Source organism: Carcharodon carcharias (assembly GCF_017639515.1).
Source record: "Carcharodon carcharias isolate sCarCar2 chromosome 24 unlocalized genomic scaffold, sCarCar2.pri SUPER_24_unloc_1, whole genome shotgun sequence".
Lineage (NCBI taxonomy): Eukaryota > Metazoa > Chordata > Chondrichthyes > Lamniformes > Lamnidae > Carcharodon > Carcharodon carcharias.
The window spans coordinates 2,794,144-2,816,235 of NW_024470584.1; the positions used below are offsets into that span (position 1 = coordinate 2,794,144).

The window sequence follows — 22,092 nt, forward strand, 5'->3', positions numbered from 1 at the left end:
CGATCCCTCCATCCCACCTTCTCCCCGATCCCCCGATCCCACCTTCTCCCCGATCCCACCTTCTCCCCGATCCCACCTTCTCCCTGATCCCTCGATCCCACCTTCTCCCCGATCCCACCTTCTCCCCGATCCCTCCATCCCACCTTCTCCCCGATCCCTCCATCCCACCTTCTCCCCGATCCCTCGATCCCACCTTCTCCCCGATCCCACCTTCTCCCCGATCCCACCTTCTCCCTGATCCCTCGATCCCACCTTCTCCCCGATCCCACCTTCTCCCCGATCCCACCTTCTCCCTGATCCCTCGATCCCACCTTCTCCCCGATCCCACCTTCTCCCCGATCCCACCTTCTCCCTGATCCCTCGATCCCACCTTCTCCCCGATCCCATCTTCTCCCCGATCCCCCGATCCCACCTTCTCCCCGATCCCACCTTCTCCCCGATCCCACCTTCTCCCTGATCCCTCGATCCCACCTTCTCCCCGATCCCACCTTCTCCCCGATCCCTCCATCCCACCTTCTCCCCGATCCCACCTTCTCCCCGATCCCTCGATCCCTCCTTCTCCCCGATCCCTCGATCCCACCTTCTCCCCGATCCCACCTCCTCCCCGATCCCTCGATCCCACCTTCTCCCCGATCCCACCTTCTCCCCGATCCCCCGATCCCACCTTCTCCCCGATCCCACCTTCTCCCCGATCCCTCGATCCCACCTTCTCCCCGATCCCACCTTCTCCCCGATCCCACCTTCTCCCCGATCCCACCTTCTCCCCGATCCCACCTTCTCCCCGATCCCTCGATCCCACCTTCTCCCCGATCCCACCTTCTCCCCGATCCCACCTTCTCCCCGATCCCACCTTCTCCCCGATCCCACCTTCTCCCCGATCCCTCGATCCCACCTTCTCCCCGATCCCTCGATCCCACCTTCTCCCCGATCCCTCCATCCCACCTTCTCCCCGATCCCACCTTCTCCCCGATCCCACCTTCTCCCCGATCCCACCTTCTCCCCGATCCCACCTTCTCCCCGATCCCACCTTCTCCCCGATCCCACCTTCTCCCAGATCCCTCGATCCCACCTTCTCCTCCATCCCACCTTCTCCCCGATCCCACCTTCTCCCCGATCCCACCTTCTCCCCGATCCCTCCATCCCACCTTCTCCCCGATCCCACCTTCTCCCCGATCCCACCTTCTCCCCGATCCCTCGATCCCTCCTTCTCCCCGATCCCACCTTCTCCCCGATCCCTCGATCCCACCTTCTCCCCGATCCCACCTTCTCCCCGATCCCACCTTCTCCCCGATCCCTCGATCCCACCTTCTCCCCGATCCCACCTTCTCCCCGATCCCACCTTCTCCCCGATCCCACCTTCTCCCCGATCCCTCGATCCCACCTTCTCCCCGATCCCACCTTCTCCCCGATCCCACCTTCTCCCCGATCCCACCTTCTCCCCGATCCCTCGATCCCACCTTCTCCCCGATCCCCCGATCCCACCTTCTCCCCGATCCCTCGATCCCACCTTCTCCCCGATCCCACCTTCTCCCCGATCCCTCCATCCCACCTTCTCCCCGATCCCTCGATCCCACCTTCTCCCCGATCCCACCTTCTCCCCGATCCCACCTTCTCCCCGATCCCCCGATCCCACCTTCTCCCCGATCCCACCTTCTCCCCGATCCCCCGATCCCACCTTCTCCCTCGATCCCACCTTCTCCCCGATCCCCCGATCCCACCTTCTCCCCGATCCCACCTTCTCCCCGATCCCTCCATCCCACCTTCTCCCCGATCCCACCTTCTCCCCGATCCCACCTTCTCCGCGATCCCCCGATCCCACCTTCTCCCAGATCCCTCGATCCCACCTTCTCCTCGATCCCTCCATCCCACCTTCTCCCCGATCCCAACTTCTCCCCGATCCCACCTTCTCCCCGATCCCTCCATCCCACCTTCTCCCCGATCCCTCCATCCCACCTTCTCCCCGATCCCACCTTCTCCCCGATCCCACCTTCTCCCCGATCCCTCGATCCCTCCTTCTCCCCGATCCCACCTTCTCCCCGATCCCTCGATCCCACCTTCTCCCCGATCCCTCGATCCCACCTTCTCCGCGATCCCACCTTCTCCTCCATCCCACCTTCTCCCCGATCCCTCGATCCCACCTTCTCCCCGATCCCACCTTCTCCCCGATCCCACCTTCTCCCCGATCCCTCGATCCCACCTTCTCCCTGATCCCTCGATCCCACCTTCTCCCCGATCCCACCTTCTCCCCGATCCCACCTTCTCCCCGATCCCACCTTCTCCCCGATCCCTCGATCCCACCTTCTCCCCGATCCCACCTTCTCCCCGATCCCTCCATCCCACCTTCTCCCCGATCCCACCTTCTCCCCGATCCCACCTTCTCCCCGATCCCTCGATCCTACCTTCTCCCTGATCCCTCGATCCCACCTTCTCCCCGATCCCTCGATCCCACCCTCTCCCCGATCCCACCTTCTCCCCGATCCCACCTTCTCCCCGATCCCCCGATCCCACCTTCTCCCCGATCCCTCGATCCCACCTTCTCCCCGATCCCACCTTCTCCCCGATCCCACCTTCTCCCCGATCCCACCTTCTCCCCGATCCCACCTTCTCCCCGATCCCTCCATCCCACCTTCTCCCCGATCCCTCCATCCCACCTTCTCCCCGATCCCCCGATCCCACCTTCTCCCCGATCCCTCCATCCCACCTTCTCCCCGATCCCACCTTCTCCCCGATCCCTCGATCCCACCTTCTCCCCGATCCCACCTTCTCCCCGATCCCACCTTCTCCCCGATCCCTCGATCCCACCTTCTCCCCGATCCCACCTTCTCCCCCGATCCCACCTCCTCCCCGATCCCTCGATCCCACCTTCTCCCCAATCCCTCGATCCCACCTTCTCCCCGATCCCACCTTCTCCCCGATCCCACCTTCTCCCCGATCCCTCCTTCTCCTCGATCCCTCGATCCCACCTTCTCCCCGATCCCACCTTCTCCTCGATCCCTCGATCCCACCTTCTCCCCGATCCCATCTCCTCCCCGATCCCTCGATCCCACCTTCTCCCCGATCCCACCTTCTCCCCGATCCCCCGATCCCACCTTCTTCCCGATCCCTCCATCCCACCTTCTCCCGATCCCACCTTCTCCCCGATCCCTCGATCCCACCTTCTCCCCGATCCCTCGATCCCACCTTCTCCCCGATCCTACCTTCTCCTCGATCCCCCGATCCTACCTTCTCCCCGATCCCACCTTCTCCCCGATCCCACCTTCTCCCCGATCCCTCCTTCTCCCCGATCCCACCTTCTCCCCGATCCCTCGATCCCACCTTCTCCCCGATCCCACCTTCTCCCCGATCCCACCTTCTCCCCGATCCCACCTTCTCCCCGATCCCACCTTCTCCCCGATCCCACCTTCTCCCTGATCCCTCGATCCCACCTTCTCCCCGATCCCTCGATCCCACCTTCTCCGCGATCCCACCTTCTCCCTGATCCCTCGATCCCACCTTCTCCCCGATCCCACCTTCTCCCCGATCCCTCGATCCCACCTTCTCCCCGATCCCACCTCCTCCCCGATCCCTCGATCCCACCTTCTCCCCGATCCCACCTTCTCCCCGATCCCCCGATCCCACCTTCTCCCCGATCCCACCTTCTCCCCGATCCCCCGATCCCACCTTCTCCCCGATCCCACCTTCTCCCCGATCCCACCTTCTCCCCGATCCCACCTTCTCCCCGATCCCACCTTCTCCCCAATCCCTCGATCCCACCTTCTCCCCGATCCCTCCATCCCACCTTCTCCCCGATCCCACCTTCTCCCCGATCCCACCTCCTCTCCGATCCCCCGATCCCACCTTCTCCCCGATCCCACCTTCTCCCCGATCCCACCTTCTCCGCGATCCCCCGATCCCACCTTCTCCCAGATCCCTCGATCCCACCTTCTCCCCGATCCCTCCATCCCACCTTCTCCCCGATCCCTCCATCCCACCTTCTCCCCGATCCCACCTTCTCCCCGATCCCTCGATCCCACCTTCTCCCCGATCCCTCGATCCCACCTTCTCCCCGATCCCACCTTCTCCCCGATCCCACCTTCTCCTCGATCCCTCCATCCCACCTTCTCCCCGATCCCTCGATCCCACATTCTCCCCGATCCCACCTTCTCCCCGATCCCACCTTCTCCCCGATCCCTCGATCCCACCTTCTCCCCGATCCCACCTTCTCCCCGATCCCACCTTCTCCCCGATCCCACCTTCTCCCTGATCCCTCGATCCCACCTTCTCCCCGATCCCTCGATCCCACCTTCTCCCCGATCCCACCTTCTCCCTGATCCCTCGATCCCACCTTCTCCCCGATCCCACCTTCTCCCCGATCCCACCTTCTCCCCGATCCCACCTCCTCCCCGATCCCTCGATCCCACCTTCTCCCCGATCCCACCTTCTCCCCGATCCCCCGATCCCACCTTCTCCCCGATCCCACCTTCTCCCCGATCCCTCGATCCCACCTTCTCCCCGATCCCACCTTCTCCCCGATCCCTCCATCCCACCTTCTCCCCGATCCCACCTTCTCCCCGATCCCACCTTCTCCCCGATCCCACCTTCTCCCCGATCCCTCGATCCCACCTTCTCCCTGATCCCTCGATCCCACCTTCTCCCCGATCCCTCGATCCCACCTTCTCCCCGATCCCTCCATCCCACCTTCTCCCCGATCCCACCTTCTCCCCGATCCCACCTCCTCTCCGATCCCCCGATCCCACCTTCTCCCCGATCCCACCTTCTCCCCGATCCCACCTTCTCCGCGATCCCCCGATCCCACCTTCTCCCAGATCCCTCGATCCCACCTTCTCCCCGATCCCACCTTCTCCCCGATCCCACCTTCTCCCCGATCCCACCTTCTCCCCGATTCCACCTTCTCCCCGATCCCCCGATCCCACCTTCTCCCCGATCCCACCTTCTCCCCGATCCCACCTTCTCCCCGATCCCCCGATCCCACCTTCTCCCCGATCCCACCTTCTCCCCGATCCCACCTTCTCCTCGATCCCTCCATCCCACCTTCTCCCCGATCCCCCGATCCCACCTTCTCCCCGATCCCACCTTCTCCCCGATCCCTCGATCCCACCTTCTCCCCGATCCCACCTTCTCCCCGATCCCACCTTCTCCCCGATCCCCCGATCCCACCTTCTCCCCGATCCCTCGATCCCACCTTCTCCCTGATCCCTCGATCCCACCTTCTCCCCGATCCCACCTTCTCCCCGATCCCACCTTCTCCCCGATCCCCCGATCCCACCTTCTCCCCGATCCCACCTTCTCCCCCGATCCCACCTCCTCCCCGATCCCTCGATCCCACCTTCTCCCCAATCCCTCGATCCCACCTTCTCCCCGATCCCACCTTCTCCCCGATCCCACCTTCTCCCCGATCCCACCTTCTCCTCGATCCCTCGATCCCACCTTCTCCCCGATCCCATCTCCTCCCCGATCCCTCGATCCCACCTTCTCCCCGATCCCACCTTCTCCCCGATCCCTCGATCCCACCTTCTTCCCGATCCCTCCATCCCACCTTCTCCCGATCCCACCTTCTCCCCGATCCCTCGATCCCACCTTCTCCCCAATCCCTCGATCCCACCTTCTCCCCGATCCCACCTTCTCCTCGATCCCTCCATCCCACCGTCTCCCCGATCCCACCTTCTCCCCGATCCCACCTTCTCCCCGATCCCACCTTCTCCCCGATCCCTCGATCCCACCTTCTCCCCGATCCCACCTTCTCCCCGATCCCACCTTCTCCCTGATCCCTCGATCCCACCTTCTCCCCGATCCCACCTTCTCCCCGATCCCTCGATCCCACCTTCTCCTCGATCCCTCGATCCCACCTTCTCCCCGATCCCACCTCCTCCCCGATCCCTCGATCCCACCTTCTCCCCGATCCCACCTTCTCCCCGATCCCTGTATCCCACCTTCTCCCCGATCCCTCGATCCCACCTTCTCCCCGATCCCTCCATCCCACCTTCTCCCCGATCCCTCGATCCCACCTTCTCCCCGATCCCACCTTCTCCTCGATCCCTCCATCCCACCTTCTCCCCGATCCCCCGATCCTACCTTCTCCCCGATCCCACCTTCTCCCCGATCCCTCGATCCCACCTTCTCCCCGATCCCACCTTCTCCCCGATCCCTCGATCCCACCTTCTCCCGGATCCCACCTTCTCCCCGATCCCTCCATCCCACCTTCTCCCCGATCCCACCTTCTCCCCGATCCCACCTTCTCCCCGATCCCTCGATCCCACCCTCTCCCCGATCCCACCTTCTCCCCGATCCCACCTTCTCCCCGATCCCCCGATCCCACCTTCTCCCCGATCCCACCTTCTCCCCGATCCTACCTTCTCCCCGATCCCACCTTCTCCTCGATCCCACCTTCTCCTCGATCCCACCTCCTCCCCGATCCCTCCTTCCCACCTTCTTCCCGATCCCCCGATCCCACCTTCTCCCCGATCCCTCCTTCCCACCTTCTTCCCGATCCCCCGATCCCACCTTCTCCCCGATCCCACCTTCTCCCCGATCCCCCGATCCCACCTTCTCCCGATCCCACCTTCTCCCCGATCCCCCGATCCCACCTTCTCCCTGATCCCCCGATCCCACCTTCTCCCCGATCCCACCTTCTCCCCGATCCCCCGATCCCACCTTCTCCCCGATCCCTCGATCCCACCTTCTCCCCGATCCCCCGATCCCACCTTCTCCCCGATCCCCCGATCCCACCTTCTCCCCGATCCCCCGATCCCACCTTCTCCCCGATCCCTCGATCCCACCTTCTCCCCGATCCCCCGATCCCACCTTCTCCCCGATCCCCCGATCCCACCTTCTCCCCGATCCCCCGATCCCACCTTCTCCCCCCCATCCCACCTTCTCCCCAATCCCTCCATCCCACCTTCTCCCCGATCCCTCGATCCCACCTTCTCCCCGATCCCTCCATCCCACCTTCTCCCCGATCCCTCCATCCCACCTTCTCCCCGATCCCTCCATCCCACCTTCTCCCCGATCCCTCGATCCCACCTTCTCCCCGATCCCTCGATCCCACCTTCTCCCTGATCCCTGTATCCCACCTTCTCCCCGATCCCTCGATCCCACCTTCTCCCAGATCCCTCGATCCCACCTTCTCCCCGATCCCTGTATCCCACCTTCTCCCCGATCCCTCGATCCCACCTTCTCCCCGATCCCACCTTCTCCCTGATCCCTCGATCCCACCTTCTCCCCAATCCCACAATCCCACCCACCCACCTTCTCCCTGATCCCTCGATCCCACCTTCTCCCCGATACCTCGATCCCACCCACCCACCTTCTCCCCGATCCCTCGATCCCACCCACCCACCTTCTCCCCGATCCCTCGATCACACCTTCTCCCCGATCCCTCGATCCCACCTTCTCCCTGATCCCACAATCCCACCCACCCACCTTCTCCCCGATCCCTCGATCCCACCTTCTCCCCGATCCCACAATCCCACCCACCCACCTTCTCCCTGATCCCTCGATCCCACCTTCTCCCTGATCCCTCGATCCCACCTTCTCCCTGATCCCTCGATCCCACCTTCTCCCTGATCCCTCGATCCCACCCACCCACCTTCTCCCTGATCCCTCGATCCCACCCACCCACCTTCTCCCTGATCCCTCGATCCCACCCACCCACCTTCTCCCGGATCCCTCGATCCCACCCACCCACCTTCTCCCCGATCCCTCGATCCCACCTTCTCCCCGATCCCTCGATCCCACCTTCTCCCCAATCCCACTTTCCCACCCACCCACCTTCTCCCCGATCCCTCGATCCCACCTTCTCCCTGATCCCTCGATCCCACCTTCTCCCCGATCCCTCGATCCCACCTTCTCCCCGATCCCTCGATCCCACCCACCCACCTTCTCCCCGATCCCTCGATCCCACCTTCTCCCCGATCCCACAATCCCACCTTCTCCCCGATCCCACCTTCTCCCTGATCCCTCGATCCCACCTTCTCCCTGATCCCTCGATCCCACCTTCTCCCCGATCCCTCGATCCTACCTGCCCACCTTCTCCCCAATCCCTCAATCCCTCCCATCCACCTTCTCCCCGATCCCTCAACACCACCTACCCACCTTCTCCCCGATCCCTCGATCCCACCTTCTCCCTGATCCCTCGATCCCACCTTCTCCCCGATCCCTCGATCCTACCTGCCCACCTTCTCCCCGATCCCTCGATCCCACCTTCTCCCCGATCCCTCGATCCTACCTGCCCACCTTCTCCCTGATCCCTCGATCCCACCTTCTCCCCGATCCCTCGATCCTACCTGCCCACCTTCTCCCCGATCCCTCGATCCCACCTTCTCCCCGATCCCTCGATCCTACCTGCCCACCTTCTCCCCGATCCCTCGATCCCACCTTCTCCCCGATCCCTCGATCCTACCTGCCCACCTTCTCCCCGATCCCTCGATCCCACCTTCTCCCCGATCCCTCGATCCTACCTGCCCACCTTCTCCCCAATCCCTCAATCCCTCCCATCCACCTTCTCCCCGATCCCTCAACACCACCTACCCACCTTCTCCCCGATCCCTCGATCCCACCTTTTCCCCGATCCCTCGATCCCACCTTCTCCCCGATCCCTCGATCCTACCCACCTTTTCCCCGATCCCTCGATCCCACCTTTTCCCCGATCCCTCGATCCGACCTTCTCCCCGATCCCTCGATCCCACCTTTTCCCCGATCCCTCGATCCCACCTTCTCCCCAATCCCTTGATCCCACCCACCCACCTTCTCCCTGATCCCTCGATCCCACCTTCTCCCTGATCCCTCGATCCCACCTTCTCCCTGATCCCTCGATCCCACCCACCCACCTTCTCCCTGATCCCTCGATCCCACCCACCCACCTTCTCCCTGATCCCTCGATCCCACCCACCCACCTTCTCCCGGATCTCTCGATCCCACCCACCCACCTTCTCCCTGATCCCTCGATCCCACCTTCTCCCCGATCCCTCGATCCCACCTTCTCCCCGATCCCTCGATCCCACCCACCCACCTTCTCCCCGATCCCTCGATCCCACCTTCTCCCCGATCCCACAATCCCACCCACCCACCTTCTCCCTGATCCCTCGATCCCACCTTCTCCCTGATCCCTCGATCCCACCTTCTCCCCGATCCCTCGATCCTACCTGCCCACCTTCTCCCCGATCCCTCGATCCCACCTTCGCCCCGATCCCTCGATCCTACCTGCCCACCTTCTCCCCGATCCCTCGATCCCACCTTCTCCCCGATCCCTCGATCCTACCTGCCCACCTTCTCCCCAATCCCGCAATCCCTCCCATCCACCTTCTCCCCGATCCCTCAACACCACCTACCCACCTTCTCCCCGATCCCTCGATCCCACCTTTTCCCCGATCCCTCGATCCCACCTTCTCCCCGATCCCTCGATCCTACCCACCTTTTCCCCGATCCCTCGATCCCACCTTTTCCCCGATCCCTCGATCCCACCTTCTCCCCGATCCCTCGATCCCACCTTTTCCCCGATCCCTCGATCCCACCTTCTCCCCAATCCCTTGATCCCACCCACCCACCTTCTCCCAAACCTGGTGTCTGCAGATCACGCTGACTCACCAATGCCTTCATTCCTCTAAACCTGCCCTCCCGCTATCCTTTGCTCCCTCATCTATTCCTCCTCCGGTGACTCCCTCGCTCCCCGTCTCCCCCTTTCTATCCCTCTGTCTCCCCGTCCTACACTCTTGCTCTCTTCCACTCTCCCTCAACGACCCCCTCACATTCACTGTCTCTCTCTCTCCCCATCCTCCCCGGTCTCTTTCCAATGGTCACTTTGCTCTTTCTCTCGTCCTGTACAAGTTCCCCTCACGTTCTCTTATTCTTTCTCCTCCTCTCTCCTCCTCTCTCCTCCTCTCTTCCCCCATCTCTCTCTCCCTCGCCCAGCTCTCCTCTGTCTCTCCTCCCTCTCTCCTGCTCTGCCTATCGCACACTCTCTCACTGTCCACGCTCCCCTCACGTTCCCTCCTCCTCTCTTCTTCTCTCTTCCCCTATCTCTTTCTCCATCGCCCAGCTCTCCTCCCTCTTCCCTGGTCTCCCTCCCGCTCACTCTCTCTCTGTCCACGCTCCCCTCACGTTCCCTCTCACCTCTCTCCTCTCTACTCCTCTCTTCCCCCATCTGTCTCTCCCTCACCCAGCTCTCCTCTGTCTCTCCTTCCTCTCCCCTGCTCTGCCTACTGCTCACTCTCTCTCTGTCCATGCTCCCTCATGTTCCCTCCTCATCTCTCCTCCTCTCTTACCCTATCTCTTTCTCCCTCGCCCAGCTCTCCTCCCTCTTCCCTGCTCTCCCTCCCGCTCACTCTCTCTCTGTCCACACTCCCCTCACATTCCCTCTCTCCTCTCTCCTCTCTAATCCTGTCTTCCCCCATCTCTCTCTCCCTCGCCCAGCTCTCCTCTGACTCTCCTCCCTCTATCCTGCTATCCCTCCCGCTCACTCTCTCTCTGTCCACGCTCCCCTCACGTTCCCTCCTCCTCTCTTTCCCTCTCTTTCCCTATCTCTCCCTCGCCCAGCTCTCCTCTGACTCTCCTCCCTCTCTCTTGCTCTGTCTCCCGTTCACTCTCTCTCTGTCCACACTCCCCTCACGTTCCCTCTCTCCTCTCTCCTCTCTACTCCTCTCTTCCCCCATCTCTCTCTCCCTCGCCCAGCTCTCCACTGACTCTCCTCCCTCTATCCTGCTCTCCCTCCCGCTCACTCTCTCTCTGTCCACGCTCCCCTCACGTTCCCTCTCTCCTCTCTACTCCTCTCTTCCCCTATCTCTCTCTCCCTTGCCCAGCTCTCCTCCATCTACCCTGCTCTGCCTACCGCACACTCTCTCGCTGACCACGCCCTCCTCACGGGATTTCCCACACTCTCTCCGCAGGGCTGCAGGCCGCTGACAGGCGGAAGTCGCTGACCTCCTCGGGCTCTGCTCCGAGCTTGGTGTATGAGGAGGGGGCTTGTCGGATACCACACATTCTACACCTGGGAGATGGACCCCCTGCCATCCGCCCCTACCACTCCATCATCGAGCTGCCAGATAACAAGTACGGGGTGGGGGGGGGGGAGCGAGTGTGGGGGTCGCCAAGGGTGGGGGGGCAAGCGGTGAGATAGGAGAGAGAAAGAGGAAGGTGGGAGGGGGGATGTCACTCTGACCAGGAGAGCTGCCGAGGGCAGAGAGGGTGGTGGGGGTGTGGGATAGTTGGGGGGGGGTGGGTGAGTGGGACTTAAATCAACATCTGCACTTTAACTCTCAAATACCCGGGAGTGAGTTACAAACTGGAATCTAATTGAAGGGTTCGGGGTGGTTTATATATAGAATAACAGATACCCGGGAGTGAGTTACAGACTGGAATCTAATCGAGGGTTTCTGGGTGGTTTATATATAGAATAACAGATACCCGGGAGTGAGTTACAAACTGGAATCTAATTGAAGGGTTCGGGGTGGTTTATATATAGAATAACAGATACCCGGGAGTGAGTTACAGACTGGAATCTAATCGAGGGTTTCTGGGTGGTTTATATATAGAATAACAGATACCCGGGAGTGAGTTACAGACTGGAATCTAATCGAGGGGTTCGGGGTGGTTTATATATAGAATAACAGATACCCGGGTGTGAGTTACAGACTGGAATCTAATCGAGGGGTTCGGGGTGGTTTATATATAGAATAACAGATACCCGGGTGTGAGTTACAGACTGGAATCTAATCGAGTGGTTCGGGGTGGTTTATATATAGAATAACAGATACCTGGGAATGAGTTACAGACTGGAATCTAATCGAGGTGTTCAGGGTGGTTTATATATAAAATAACAGATACCCGGGAGTGAGTTACAGACTGGAATCTAATCGAGGGGTTCGGTGGGGTTTATATATAGAATAACAGATACCCGGGAGTGAGTTACAGACTGGAATCTAATTGAAGGGTTCGGGGTGGTTTATATATAGAATAACAGATACCTGGGAGTGAGTTACAGACTGGAATCTAATTGAAGGGTTCGGGGTGGTTTATATATAGAATAACAGATACCCGGGAGTGAATTGCAGACTGGAATCTAATCGAGGGGTTCAGGGTGGTTTATATATAGAATAACAGATACATGGGGGTGAGTTACAGATTAGAATCTAATCGAGGGGTTTGGGATGGTTTATGTATAGAATAACGGATATCCGGGAGTAAGTTTCGGACTGGAATCTAATTGATGGGATTGGGGCATTTTATTAAAAGAATGAGAGATTTGATCAGGGATAGTTAGCATGGCTTTGTTAGAGGGAGGTCATGTCTAACAAATTTGATTGAATGTTTTGAGGAGATGACCAGGTGTGTAGATGAGGGTAGTGCAGTTGATGTAGTTTATATGGATTTCAGCAAAGCCTTTGACAAGCTCCCACATGGGAGATTTATAAAGAGGGCAAATGCACATGGGATACAGGGTAATTTGATAAGGAGGATTCAAAATTGGCTTAGTTGTAGGAGACAGAAGGTGATGACAGAAGGATGCTTTAGTGACTGGAAGCCAGTGTCCAGTGGCGTACCACAGGGATCTGTGCTCGGTCCCCTATTATTTGTCATTTATATAAACGATATAGAGGACTATGTGGGGGGTAGGATGTGTAAGTTTGTGGATGACACAAAGATTGGCGGGTGGTTAACAGTGAGGTTGAGTGTCTTGGGCCACAGGAAGATACAGACGGGATGGTCAAATGGGCAGATAAGTGGCAGATGGAATTTAACCCTGAAAAGTGTGAGGTGATACACTGTGGAAGGAGTAATTTGACAAGGAAGTACTCAATGAATGGCATGACACCAGGAAGTTCTGAGGAACAAAGGGACCTTGGTGTGTGTGTCCATAGATCTCTGAAGGTGGAGGGGCATGTTATTGAGCTGGTGAAAAAGGCATATGGGACACTTGCCTTTATCAATCAAGACATAGATTTCAAAAGTAGGGAGGTCATGTTGGAGTTGTATAGAACCTTGGTGAGGCCACAGCTGGAGTACTGTGTGCAGTTCTGGTCGCCACATTATAGGAAGGATGTGATTGCACCGGAGGGGGTGCAGAGGAGATTCACCAGGATGTTGCCTGGGATGAAACGTTTAAGTTATGAAGAGAGCTTGGATAGACTTGGGTTGTTTTCGTTGGAGCAGAGAAGACTGAGGGGCGACCTGATCGAGGTGTACAAGATTATGAGGGGCATGGACAGGGTGGATAGGGGGCAGCTGTTCCCCTTAGTTGAAGGGTCAGACATGAGGGGACATAAGTTCAAGGTGAGGGGCAGGAGGTTTAGGGGGGATGTGAGGGTAAACCTTTTTACCCAGAGGGTGGTGAGGGTCTGGAATGCGCTGCCTGGGAGGGTGGTGGAGGCGGGTTGCCTCACATCCTTTAAAAAGTACCTGGATGAGCACTTGGCACATCATAACATTCAAGGCTATGGGCCAAGTGCTGGTAAATGGGATTAGGTAGGTAGGTCAGGTGTTTCTCACGTGTCGGTGCAGACTCGATGGGCCGAAGGGCCTCTTCTGCACTGTGTGATTCTGTGATTTTGTCACATATCTAGGCGGAAAGGATCACTGAAAGTGAAGAAGTGGAAATCAATCTTCAATCTTGGGCGTTCTGGGACAGATTCCAAACGGAAAGCACATAGGCACGATGAGAAAGGTCAGTCCTGAGAGACTGTGGTCTCTGCATGACAGGCTCAGGGGTGGGGGGGGTGGGGGCTGCAGAGAGCAGCATCGGGGCAGGAGGGCACTGGGGTAGGAGAAGAGGGACAGTGAGAATGATGGAGGGATTGTAAAGTCTGGGATTGTAGGGAAAGGGGTTTGGGTCCATTGGGATTGTAGACAGTGGGAGTGAATGGGAAGGGGTTTGGGTCCATTGGGATTGTGTACAGTCGGAGTGTATGGGAAGGGGTTTGGGTCCATTGGGATTGTGGATAGGGTGGGAGTGAATGGGAAGTTGTTTGGGTCCATTGGGATTGTGGACAGTGGGAGTGAATGGGAAGGGGTTTGGGTCCATTGGGATTGTGGACAGTGGGAGTGAATGGGAAGGGGTTTGGGTCCATTGGGATTGTATACAGTCGGAGTGTATGGGAAGGGGTTTGGGTCCATTGGGATTGTGAACAGCGGGAGTGAATGGGAAGGGGTTTGGGTCCATTGGGATTGTGGACAGTGGGAGTGAATGGGAAGGGGTTTGTGTCCATTGGGATTGTGGACAGTGGGAGTGAATGGGAAGGGGTTTGTGTCCATTGGGATTGTGGACAGTGGGAGTGAATGGGATGGGGTTTGGGTCCATTGGGATTGTGGACAGTGGGAGTGAATGGGATGGGGTTTGGGTCCATTGGGATTGTGGACAGTGGGAGTGAATGGGATGGGGTTTGGGTCCATTGGGATTGTGGACAGTGGGAGTGAATGGGAAGGGGTTTGGGTCCATTGGGATTGTGGACAGTGGGAGTGAATGGGATGGGGTTTGGGTCCATTGGGATTGTGGACAGTGTGAGTGAATGGGATGGGGTTTGGGTCCATTGGGATTGTGGACAGTGGGAGTGAATGGGATGGGGTTTGGGTCCATTGGGATTGTGGACAGTGGGAGTGAATGGGAAGGGGTTTGGGTCCATTGGGATTGTGGACAGTGGGAGTGAATGGGATGGGGTTTGGGTCCATTGGGATTGTGGACAGTGGGAGTGAATGGGATTTATTTTTCTAACTCCCCCTCTGCACTCTTCATGCTAACTCCTTCCTTACCGTGTTGGTCTTCCAGATGTGAAGTCTGATACAAGGAACCTGCGGCCTGCAAAGAGTATGGATTCGCTGAGCTCAGTTCCATTCACCGACGATGGTAAACCTCTTTCCGCATCACACTGTGGGGCAGGAGGGCTCCCTGCTGGTGGGAGTTACTTCTTAATATGTCCAAACGCCCTCATGTATATTGTTGCTGCCCCTTCTCTCTCTTTTCACGTTCCTCCTTCTTTCTATCTCCTTCACCTCAGTCCCTCTCTCCTCCTTCCCCTCCATCACACTCTCCCTCCATTCTTCCCTTCCCCTCCTCCCTCAAAGTTTCTCCTTAGCTTCTTTGCCCCTCCACTTCTCCCTCGGTTTGTCCACTCTCTTTCTCCGCCACCACCCCCGCCACCCCACCCCCCACCTCTGCCCCTCCATTTGCTTCCCACTTTCACTCCGTCTCAATCCGTCCCTCCCCCCTCCCTCTCCTGTCTTGTCTTTCCTCCCTCGCTCTCTCCCTCCCCTTCTTCCGTCTCCCTCGCTCCCTCAAGCTTCTCCCTTCCCTCCCTCTTCCTCCATCCTTTCTCCCAGCCCTCCTCCCTCTCCTTCCCTCGAGGAAGCCTCAGAGCCAGCATCAGTGGGTGCCCATTCAGTCCCCTCGAGCCTCTGCTCTGCTGCTCAACGAGATCACGGCTGGTCTGGTTGCGGCCGGGACTGCGCTTCCCTGCCTCCCTCCACGACCCTCGACCTCTCCCCCTCGTCGACCAGAACTCTGCCTAACTCGGCCTGCAATATATTCACTGACTCAGCCTCTGCTGCTGTCTGGTGAAGAGAATCCCACAACCCGGCCACCCTCTAAGAGAGGGAATTCCCCCTCCCCTCTCGTCTTCGGGAAGCCCCTTATTCCGAAACTGGGTCCCCCTCCTTCTGGATTCCTCCCCCCCACCCCCCACCCCCCACCTCCCCCCCCACAAGGAGGGGGAAATATCCTTTCAGCATCTGCCCTGTCGAGCTCCCTCAGAACCTGACGTGTTTCAGTAAGGTCCTCCCTCTCTCTCGTTCTTCCCATCCGCAGGGAGCACAGACCCAACCTGCTCAACCTCTCCCGATGAGACAAACCCCCTTCTACCCGGGGGTCAGCCCCCAGTGAACCTCCTCCGAGCTGCCCCCAACGCACCAACCTCCCTGCTGGAGTAAGGAGAGCAACGCTGCCCACAGGACTCTGGGTGTGGAGTCACCAACGCCCTCTGCAGTGGCAACTCACCTTCCCGACTCTTATACGCGTCCCCTTGCCATCTAGTCCTCTACCCCACCCTCTTCTCTCTTCCCTCTGTTTCCCCCGCACCCCCCCCGACCCCGGGACTTACTCACCCCCCCCCGCCCCCACCCCCCCACCTCCCCCCCCTCGTCCATTTCTCCGTCAGTCTAACTGCTGTCCTCTCTCTCTCTCTCTCTGTCTCTCCGGCAGGTATCTCTCCGGCGCTGGAAGACCACAAGTCTCACCACGCAGCCCTCAACCGGCGTGACAGCTTTGGGTCCGTGCGACTCGGCTCCCCAGCCCATCACGTGCCGGCGTTCTCCTCCCTGGGGCCCGAGGTGCTGCCCTCCCGGCCCCCCACCGAGGAGCCGGCGCCCGTCCTCCGGGCGGGTTCGGACTCCCCCCGCTCGGCCAAGGCCGCCAGGCAGCGGGCAGACAAGCGGGTGGCCATGCACATCTCCGGCCCCTTCTCGGTCAGCCTGCCGGAACACGTCACCTCGCTCCTCCAGAGGACCCCCGAGCAGGCCGGCGAAGGCGTCAGGGCCGGCGAAGGGTCGCAGCGCCAGGGCAGCGAGGCGGAAGAGGAGGAGGAGGAGGAGGAGGAGGAGGAGGAGGAGGAGGAGGAGGAGGAGGAGGAAGAGGACACACCACTCGAACTGATTGCAGGCGACCCTCAGGGTGGAGAGGAGACGATGGAAAGTCAAGGTGAGAGAGAAGGAGAAGGGGAGAGGGACACGTGAGAGTGCGCCAGAGGATAAGACTGGAGGTTACAAAAATCATCAAAAGTCTTCACTTATGGCATCTTTATAAATCTTTGAGCTAATCCAATCTTCAAATTCTCCGGGTAGCCATGGTTAGTTGGGTACCTTTCCTGCTGGGTTTTTGTGCCTTAAGGTAATGTCGTATATGTTCCCAAACCATGCGCGGATTCTTGAAATGCCTTCAAACGTTTTAATGCACTTCCCCAATCTACCACAGCCAACTTGTCCCTCATGCCTTGCTAGTTTCCTTTGCTTGGATTTAAGAACCTAGTTTCTGATTGAACGGCGTGGCCTTCAAACTTGATGTAAATTTCTCTCATTTTATGGTCACTCTTCCCTAAAGGCTCCTTTACAATGAGATTATGAACTAGCCCTTTGCTCATTGCGCAAAACGACCCATTCTCTAGTTGGTTATTAAAGGCTCTCCACCCGAACGCAATTCGCAAAAAAAGAAAAAAAGTAGAGGAATCGATGGCTGAAATCGATGTAAACGGGCGTGATCTAGTTGCCATTACAGAGACGTGGCTGAAGGGGGACCAAGGCGGGGAGCTGAACGTTCAAGGGTGTTCGACATTTAGGAAGCGCAGGCAAAAATGAAGGAAAAGGAGGCGGGGTAGCGCTGTTAATAAAGGATGGGATCGGTACGTCAGTGAGAGAGGATCTTAGATCAAACGATCAAGATGTAGAATCAGATTGGGTGAAGCAAAGAAACAGCAAGGGGCAGCAAACATCCATAGGAGTTGTTTAGAGGCCACCAAACAATGGTAGCAATGTTGAGCACGGAATACATCAGGAAGTTAGAGGTGCATGTAACAAGGGTAATACGGTAATTATGAGGGAACTTCAGTATATATAGACTGGGTCAACCTAATTAGCACTAATACTGTGGGAGGAGGAATTCCTGGATTGTATACCAGATGGGTTTGAGACTCTCCAACTAGAGAATGGGCCATTTTGGATCTAGTATTGTGCAATGAGCAAAGGGCTAATTAATAATCTCATTGTAAAGGAGCTTTTAGGGAAGAGTGACCATAAAATGAGAGAAATTTACATCAAGTTTGAAGGCCACGCAGTTCAATCAGAAACTAGGTTCTTAAGTCCAAGCAAAGGAAACTAGCAAGGCATGAGGAACAAGTTGGCTGTGGTAGATTGGGGAAGTGCATTAAAACGTTTGAAGGCACTTCAAGAACCCGTGGCAACACATATGACATTACCTTAAGGCACAAAAGCCCAGCAGGAAAGGTACCCAACTAACCATGGTTACCCGGAGAAGTTGAAGATTGGATTAGCTCAAAGACTTATAAGGTTGCCAGGGGTAAAGCAGTAAGCCTAAGGATTTGGACAATCTCAGGGTCTCCTAAAGAGGGAGAAATAGAATGTGAAATTCAAGTATCAAAAAATATGAAGGTGGGCTGTGAAAGCTTCTATGGGTATGTAAAAAGGAAGCGATGATTAAAGACAAGGGTGTGTCCACTAAAAATAGGGAGTGGAGAGTTTATTAAGGGGAATAAGGAATTGGGAGAGAGACTGAACTAGTACCTTCAGATTCTGTTTAGGACAAACGGGGTTTCCCTTCCTGTCATCTAAGGAAAGCCCACCCCCGCCCCCCACTTGCTGGCTCTCCCTGCCCCCTCCCCACCCCCCACCCTCAGCTGCCTAACGCTCCAATGAGTGCCAATTGGCTGGAAACGGGAATTCCGGCCCCTCCTTCGGGAGCAAGTCCCACCTCGGAGCAGCGCCAGGTATTCCGATTGTCACAAGGGGAGACGGGAGGAAGCTCCCAGGGACACCAGAGGGCTGAGGGACTAAAGAGATTAATACGAGTGAAAAAAAAAAAGTAGCACTGGAGACACATTAATGCGGCTGGAAGTTGATGAACCCCCTGGACCTGATGATCTACACCCTGGAGTGTTGAAGGAGGCGGCCGTCTGGATAACGGATGCGCTGGCGATTGTATTCCAAAATCCTACCGACCCTGGAATGTTTCCTGCCGATTGGAAGTGGCAAATGTGACCTACAGGGGAACTACAGACCTGTTAGCCTGACATCAGCGGTAGGGAAAGTGCGGGAATCTATTCTAAAGGGTGTGAGAACTTGGAAAATAACATAGGTTTGAGCGGAATCAGCGTGGATTTATGAAAGGAAAATCAGGTTTCATAAACCTTGTGAGAGTTTTCTGAGGACCATAAGACCATAAGACATAGGAGCAGAAATTGGGCCATTCAGCCCATCGAGTCTGCTCCGCCATTCATTCATGGCTGACAAGTTTCTCAACCCCATTCTCCCGCCTTCTCCCCGTAACCTTTGATCCCCCTTACCAATCAAGAACCTATCTATCTCGGTCTTAAGTACACTCAATGACCTGGCCTCCACAGCCTTCTGTGGCAATGACTTCCATAGATTCACCACTCTCTGGCTAAAGAAGTTTCTCCTCATCTCTGTTCTAAATGGTCTTCCCTTTACTCTGAGGCTGTGCCTTCGGGTCCTAGTCTCTCCTACTAATGGAAACATCTTCCCCACGTCCACTCTATCCAGGCCTTTCAGTATTCTGTAAGTTTCAATCAGATCCCCCCTCATCCTTCTAAACTCCATCGAGTATAGACCCAGAGTCCTCAAACGTTCCTCACATGTTAATCCTTTCATTCCTGGGATCGTTCTCGTGAACCTCCTCTGGACCCTCTCCAGGGCCAGAACATCCTTCCTGAGATACAGGGCCCAAAATTGCTCACAATATTCTAAATGTGGTTGTAACTGGCAGGGTAGATAAGGGGGAACTGATAGAGGTGGTATATTGAGGTTTTCAGGGAGCTTCCAATAACGTCCCACACAAGAGGTTAGCAGAAACAATTTGAGCAATTCAGGGGTGGTGTGGGGGTGGGTGGTGGTGGAATATGTTGGCATGGATTGAGAATTGATTAACGGGCAGGAAAAGAGAGGGGGAATGAACAGGCCGTTCTCAGAATGGCAGGTTGAGATGAGGAGGAATTTTCTCCACTCGGAGGGTGGTGAATCTTTGGAATTCTCTCCCCCCCCCCGCCCCCCATCAACCCCGGAGGGCCGTGGACTCTCAATCATTGGGCACGTTCAAGACAGAGATCGAGAGATTCCTGGGGACGAATGGCATCGAGGGAGAATGGGCATAGCATAGGGAATTGGCGCTGAGCTATTCGATCAGCTGGGATCTAATTGAATGGGGGAGCAGGTTCGATGGGCCAAATAGCCTGCTCCTGTTCCGGTGTTCCTCTGGGACAATCCCACCAGCCCAGGAGTCTGTTTGGTGAGCCTCTGTTGCACTCCTTTCTGTGGCAAGTACATCCTTTCTTAGGTAAGGAGACCAGAACCGTGCACAGTACTCCAGGTGTGGTCTCACTAAGGCTCGGTGCAATTGCAGCGAGACATCTTTACTCCTCTACTCAAAGCCCTTTGCGACGAAGGCTGACACCCAGTGTTGAGCCTGCCCAGTTTTAACTGGGCCCTTTGAAAGCAAAGGCAGCACATCCTTCGTAATAGATTCCAACGTTTTCCCCTATTACAGACGTCAAACTAGGAGGTCTGTAGTTCTCCATTCTCCCTCCCTTCTTAAATAGCGGGGTTACACCTCCGGCCCACGGGAACATTCCTGCAGAGAATCTGTAGGGTTTTGGAAGGCGCCTACCAAAGCACTCACGACGGGTCTCGCCACCCCCTTCAACAGTCTGGGATGTAGCTCACCTGGTCTGGGGGGGCGGGGGGCGGGGGGTGGGGGTACTTTATCAACGGTCAATCCCGTTAACTTTTCAAGTGCTGCCTCTTTACTAATATTGACTCTGTTCAGTGCCTGAATGTCACAAGCCCCTCAGCTGCTTTTCCATACCTCCTCCTGTCAAGGTAGGTGCAAACTAACTGTTTAGGCCCCTCTGCCTTTTCCCTGTTTTCCATTATAAACTTTCCTGCTCCCCCCCATCCCCCACCCCCCCACCCCCTGTAATCGGCCGACACTTGTCCCAGATGATCTTCTCCTTCCTAAGGGAGCTTTTACAGTCTGACTTCATACTTCGCACCGAGTTGGCATCCTTATTCCCATTCCCCTCCCTTTACCAGTTTATTGTCCCTTTCTATTGGGCTCTGGTTTATTTTTTCCAATCCTCAGACTTGCTACTTTTCCTGCCGTCCTCAGAAGTACCTCTCTTGGGTTGGAAGCGACCTTTAAATTCTTTAGTTAGCCACGGCTTTGCTCGCCTCTCCCGTTGGGCGTTTGTGCCTTGGAGGAACCTGTATCTGTTGTAGACCATGTCGTGCCTCTTTAAGTATGCCAGCCGTAAGTCTTCCTGTTTATTTTCCCAACTCGCCACAGCGAACTTGCCCCTCGTCCCTTCATAGTTTCCCTTGTTCAGCTTTGAGACCCCAGTTTCAGAAAGAGCCATATATCAAGTTCGCACTTGATGTGAAATGCTGTTATATTGTGATCACTATTACCCAAAGGCTCCTTTACAGCGAGGCTATTAATCAGCCCTTTCTCATTACATAAAACCAAAGCTAAAATAGCCTGATTCCTCGTTGTTTCTGCGTCACAGAATCACAGAATTTTAACAGAAGGAGGCCATTCGGCCCATTGTGTCTGCACTGGCTTTCCAAATGAGCATTATGACCTAGTGCCATTGCCCTGCCTTTTCCCTGTACCCCTGTACATTGTTTTTATTTAGATAATCATCCAATGCCCTCTCAGATGCCTCGATTGAACCTGCCTCCCCCACACTTCCAGGCTGTGTCTTCCAGACCCCAACCGCTCGCTGTGTGAAAGAGTTTTCTCTCACCCCACATTTGATTCTTTTGCGAATCACTTTAAATCTGGGCCCTCTCGTTCTTGACCCTTTTACAAGCGGGAACAGCTTCTCCCGATCTACTCTGTCCAGCCCCCTCATGGTTTTGAACGTCTCTACCAAATCTCCTCTCAGCCTCCTTCTCTCCAAAGAGAACAGTCCCAACCTCTCCAATCTATCCTCCTAGCTGAAGTTTCTCACCCCTGGAACCATTCTTGTAAACCTCTCCCGCACTCTCTCCAATGTGTTCACATCCTTCCTATAGTGTGGTGCCCAGAATTGTACACTATACACTAGCTGAGGTCTAACCAGCATCTTATATAAATTCCTCCCTACTCTTGTACTCTATGCCCCTATTAATAAAGCCCAGGATACTACAAGCTCTATTAACTGCTCTCTCCACCTGTCCTGCCACATTCAATGATCTATGCACATATACACCCAGGTCTTTCTGCTCCTGCACCCCCTTCAAAATTTCACCCCTTATTTTATATTGGCTGTCCATGTTCTTCTTACCAAAATGCATCACCTCACACCTCTCTGCACTGAACTTCATCTGCCA

At 56.7% G+C, this 22,092-nt stretch overlaps 1 protein-coding gene across 1 annotated transcript in view; it reads left to right on the forward strand.

Moving 5' to 3' along the window:
* The window catches only part of LOC121273473 (rho GTPase-activating protein 30-like), a 228,468-nt gene that overhangs the window by 201,862 nt on the left and 4,514 nt on the right, over positions 1 to 22,092 (forward strand). The window contains exons 7-10 of the mRNA XM_041180636.1: positions 10,881 to 11,043; positions 13,554 to 13,654; positions 14,753 to 14,830; positions 16,181 to 16,675. Coding sequence (XP_041036570.1) covers positions 10,881 to 11,043; positions 13,554 to 13,654; positions 14,753 to 14,830; positions 16,181 to 16,675 — 837 coding nt within the window. The remainder of the gene's footprint in view (positions 1 to 10,880; positions 11,044 to 13,553; positions 13,655 to 14,752; positions 14,831 to 16,180; positions 16,676 to 22,092) is intronic.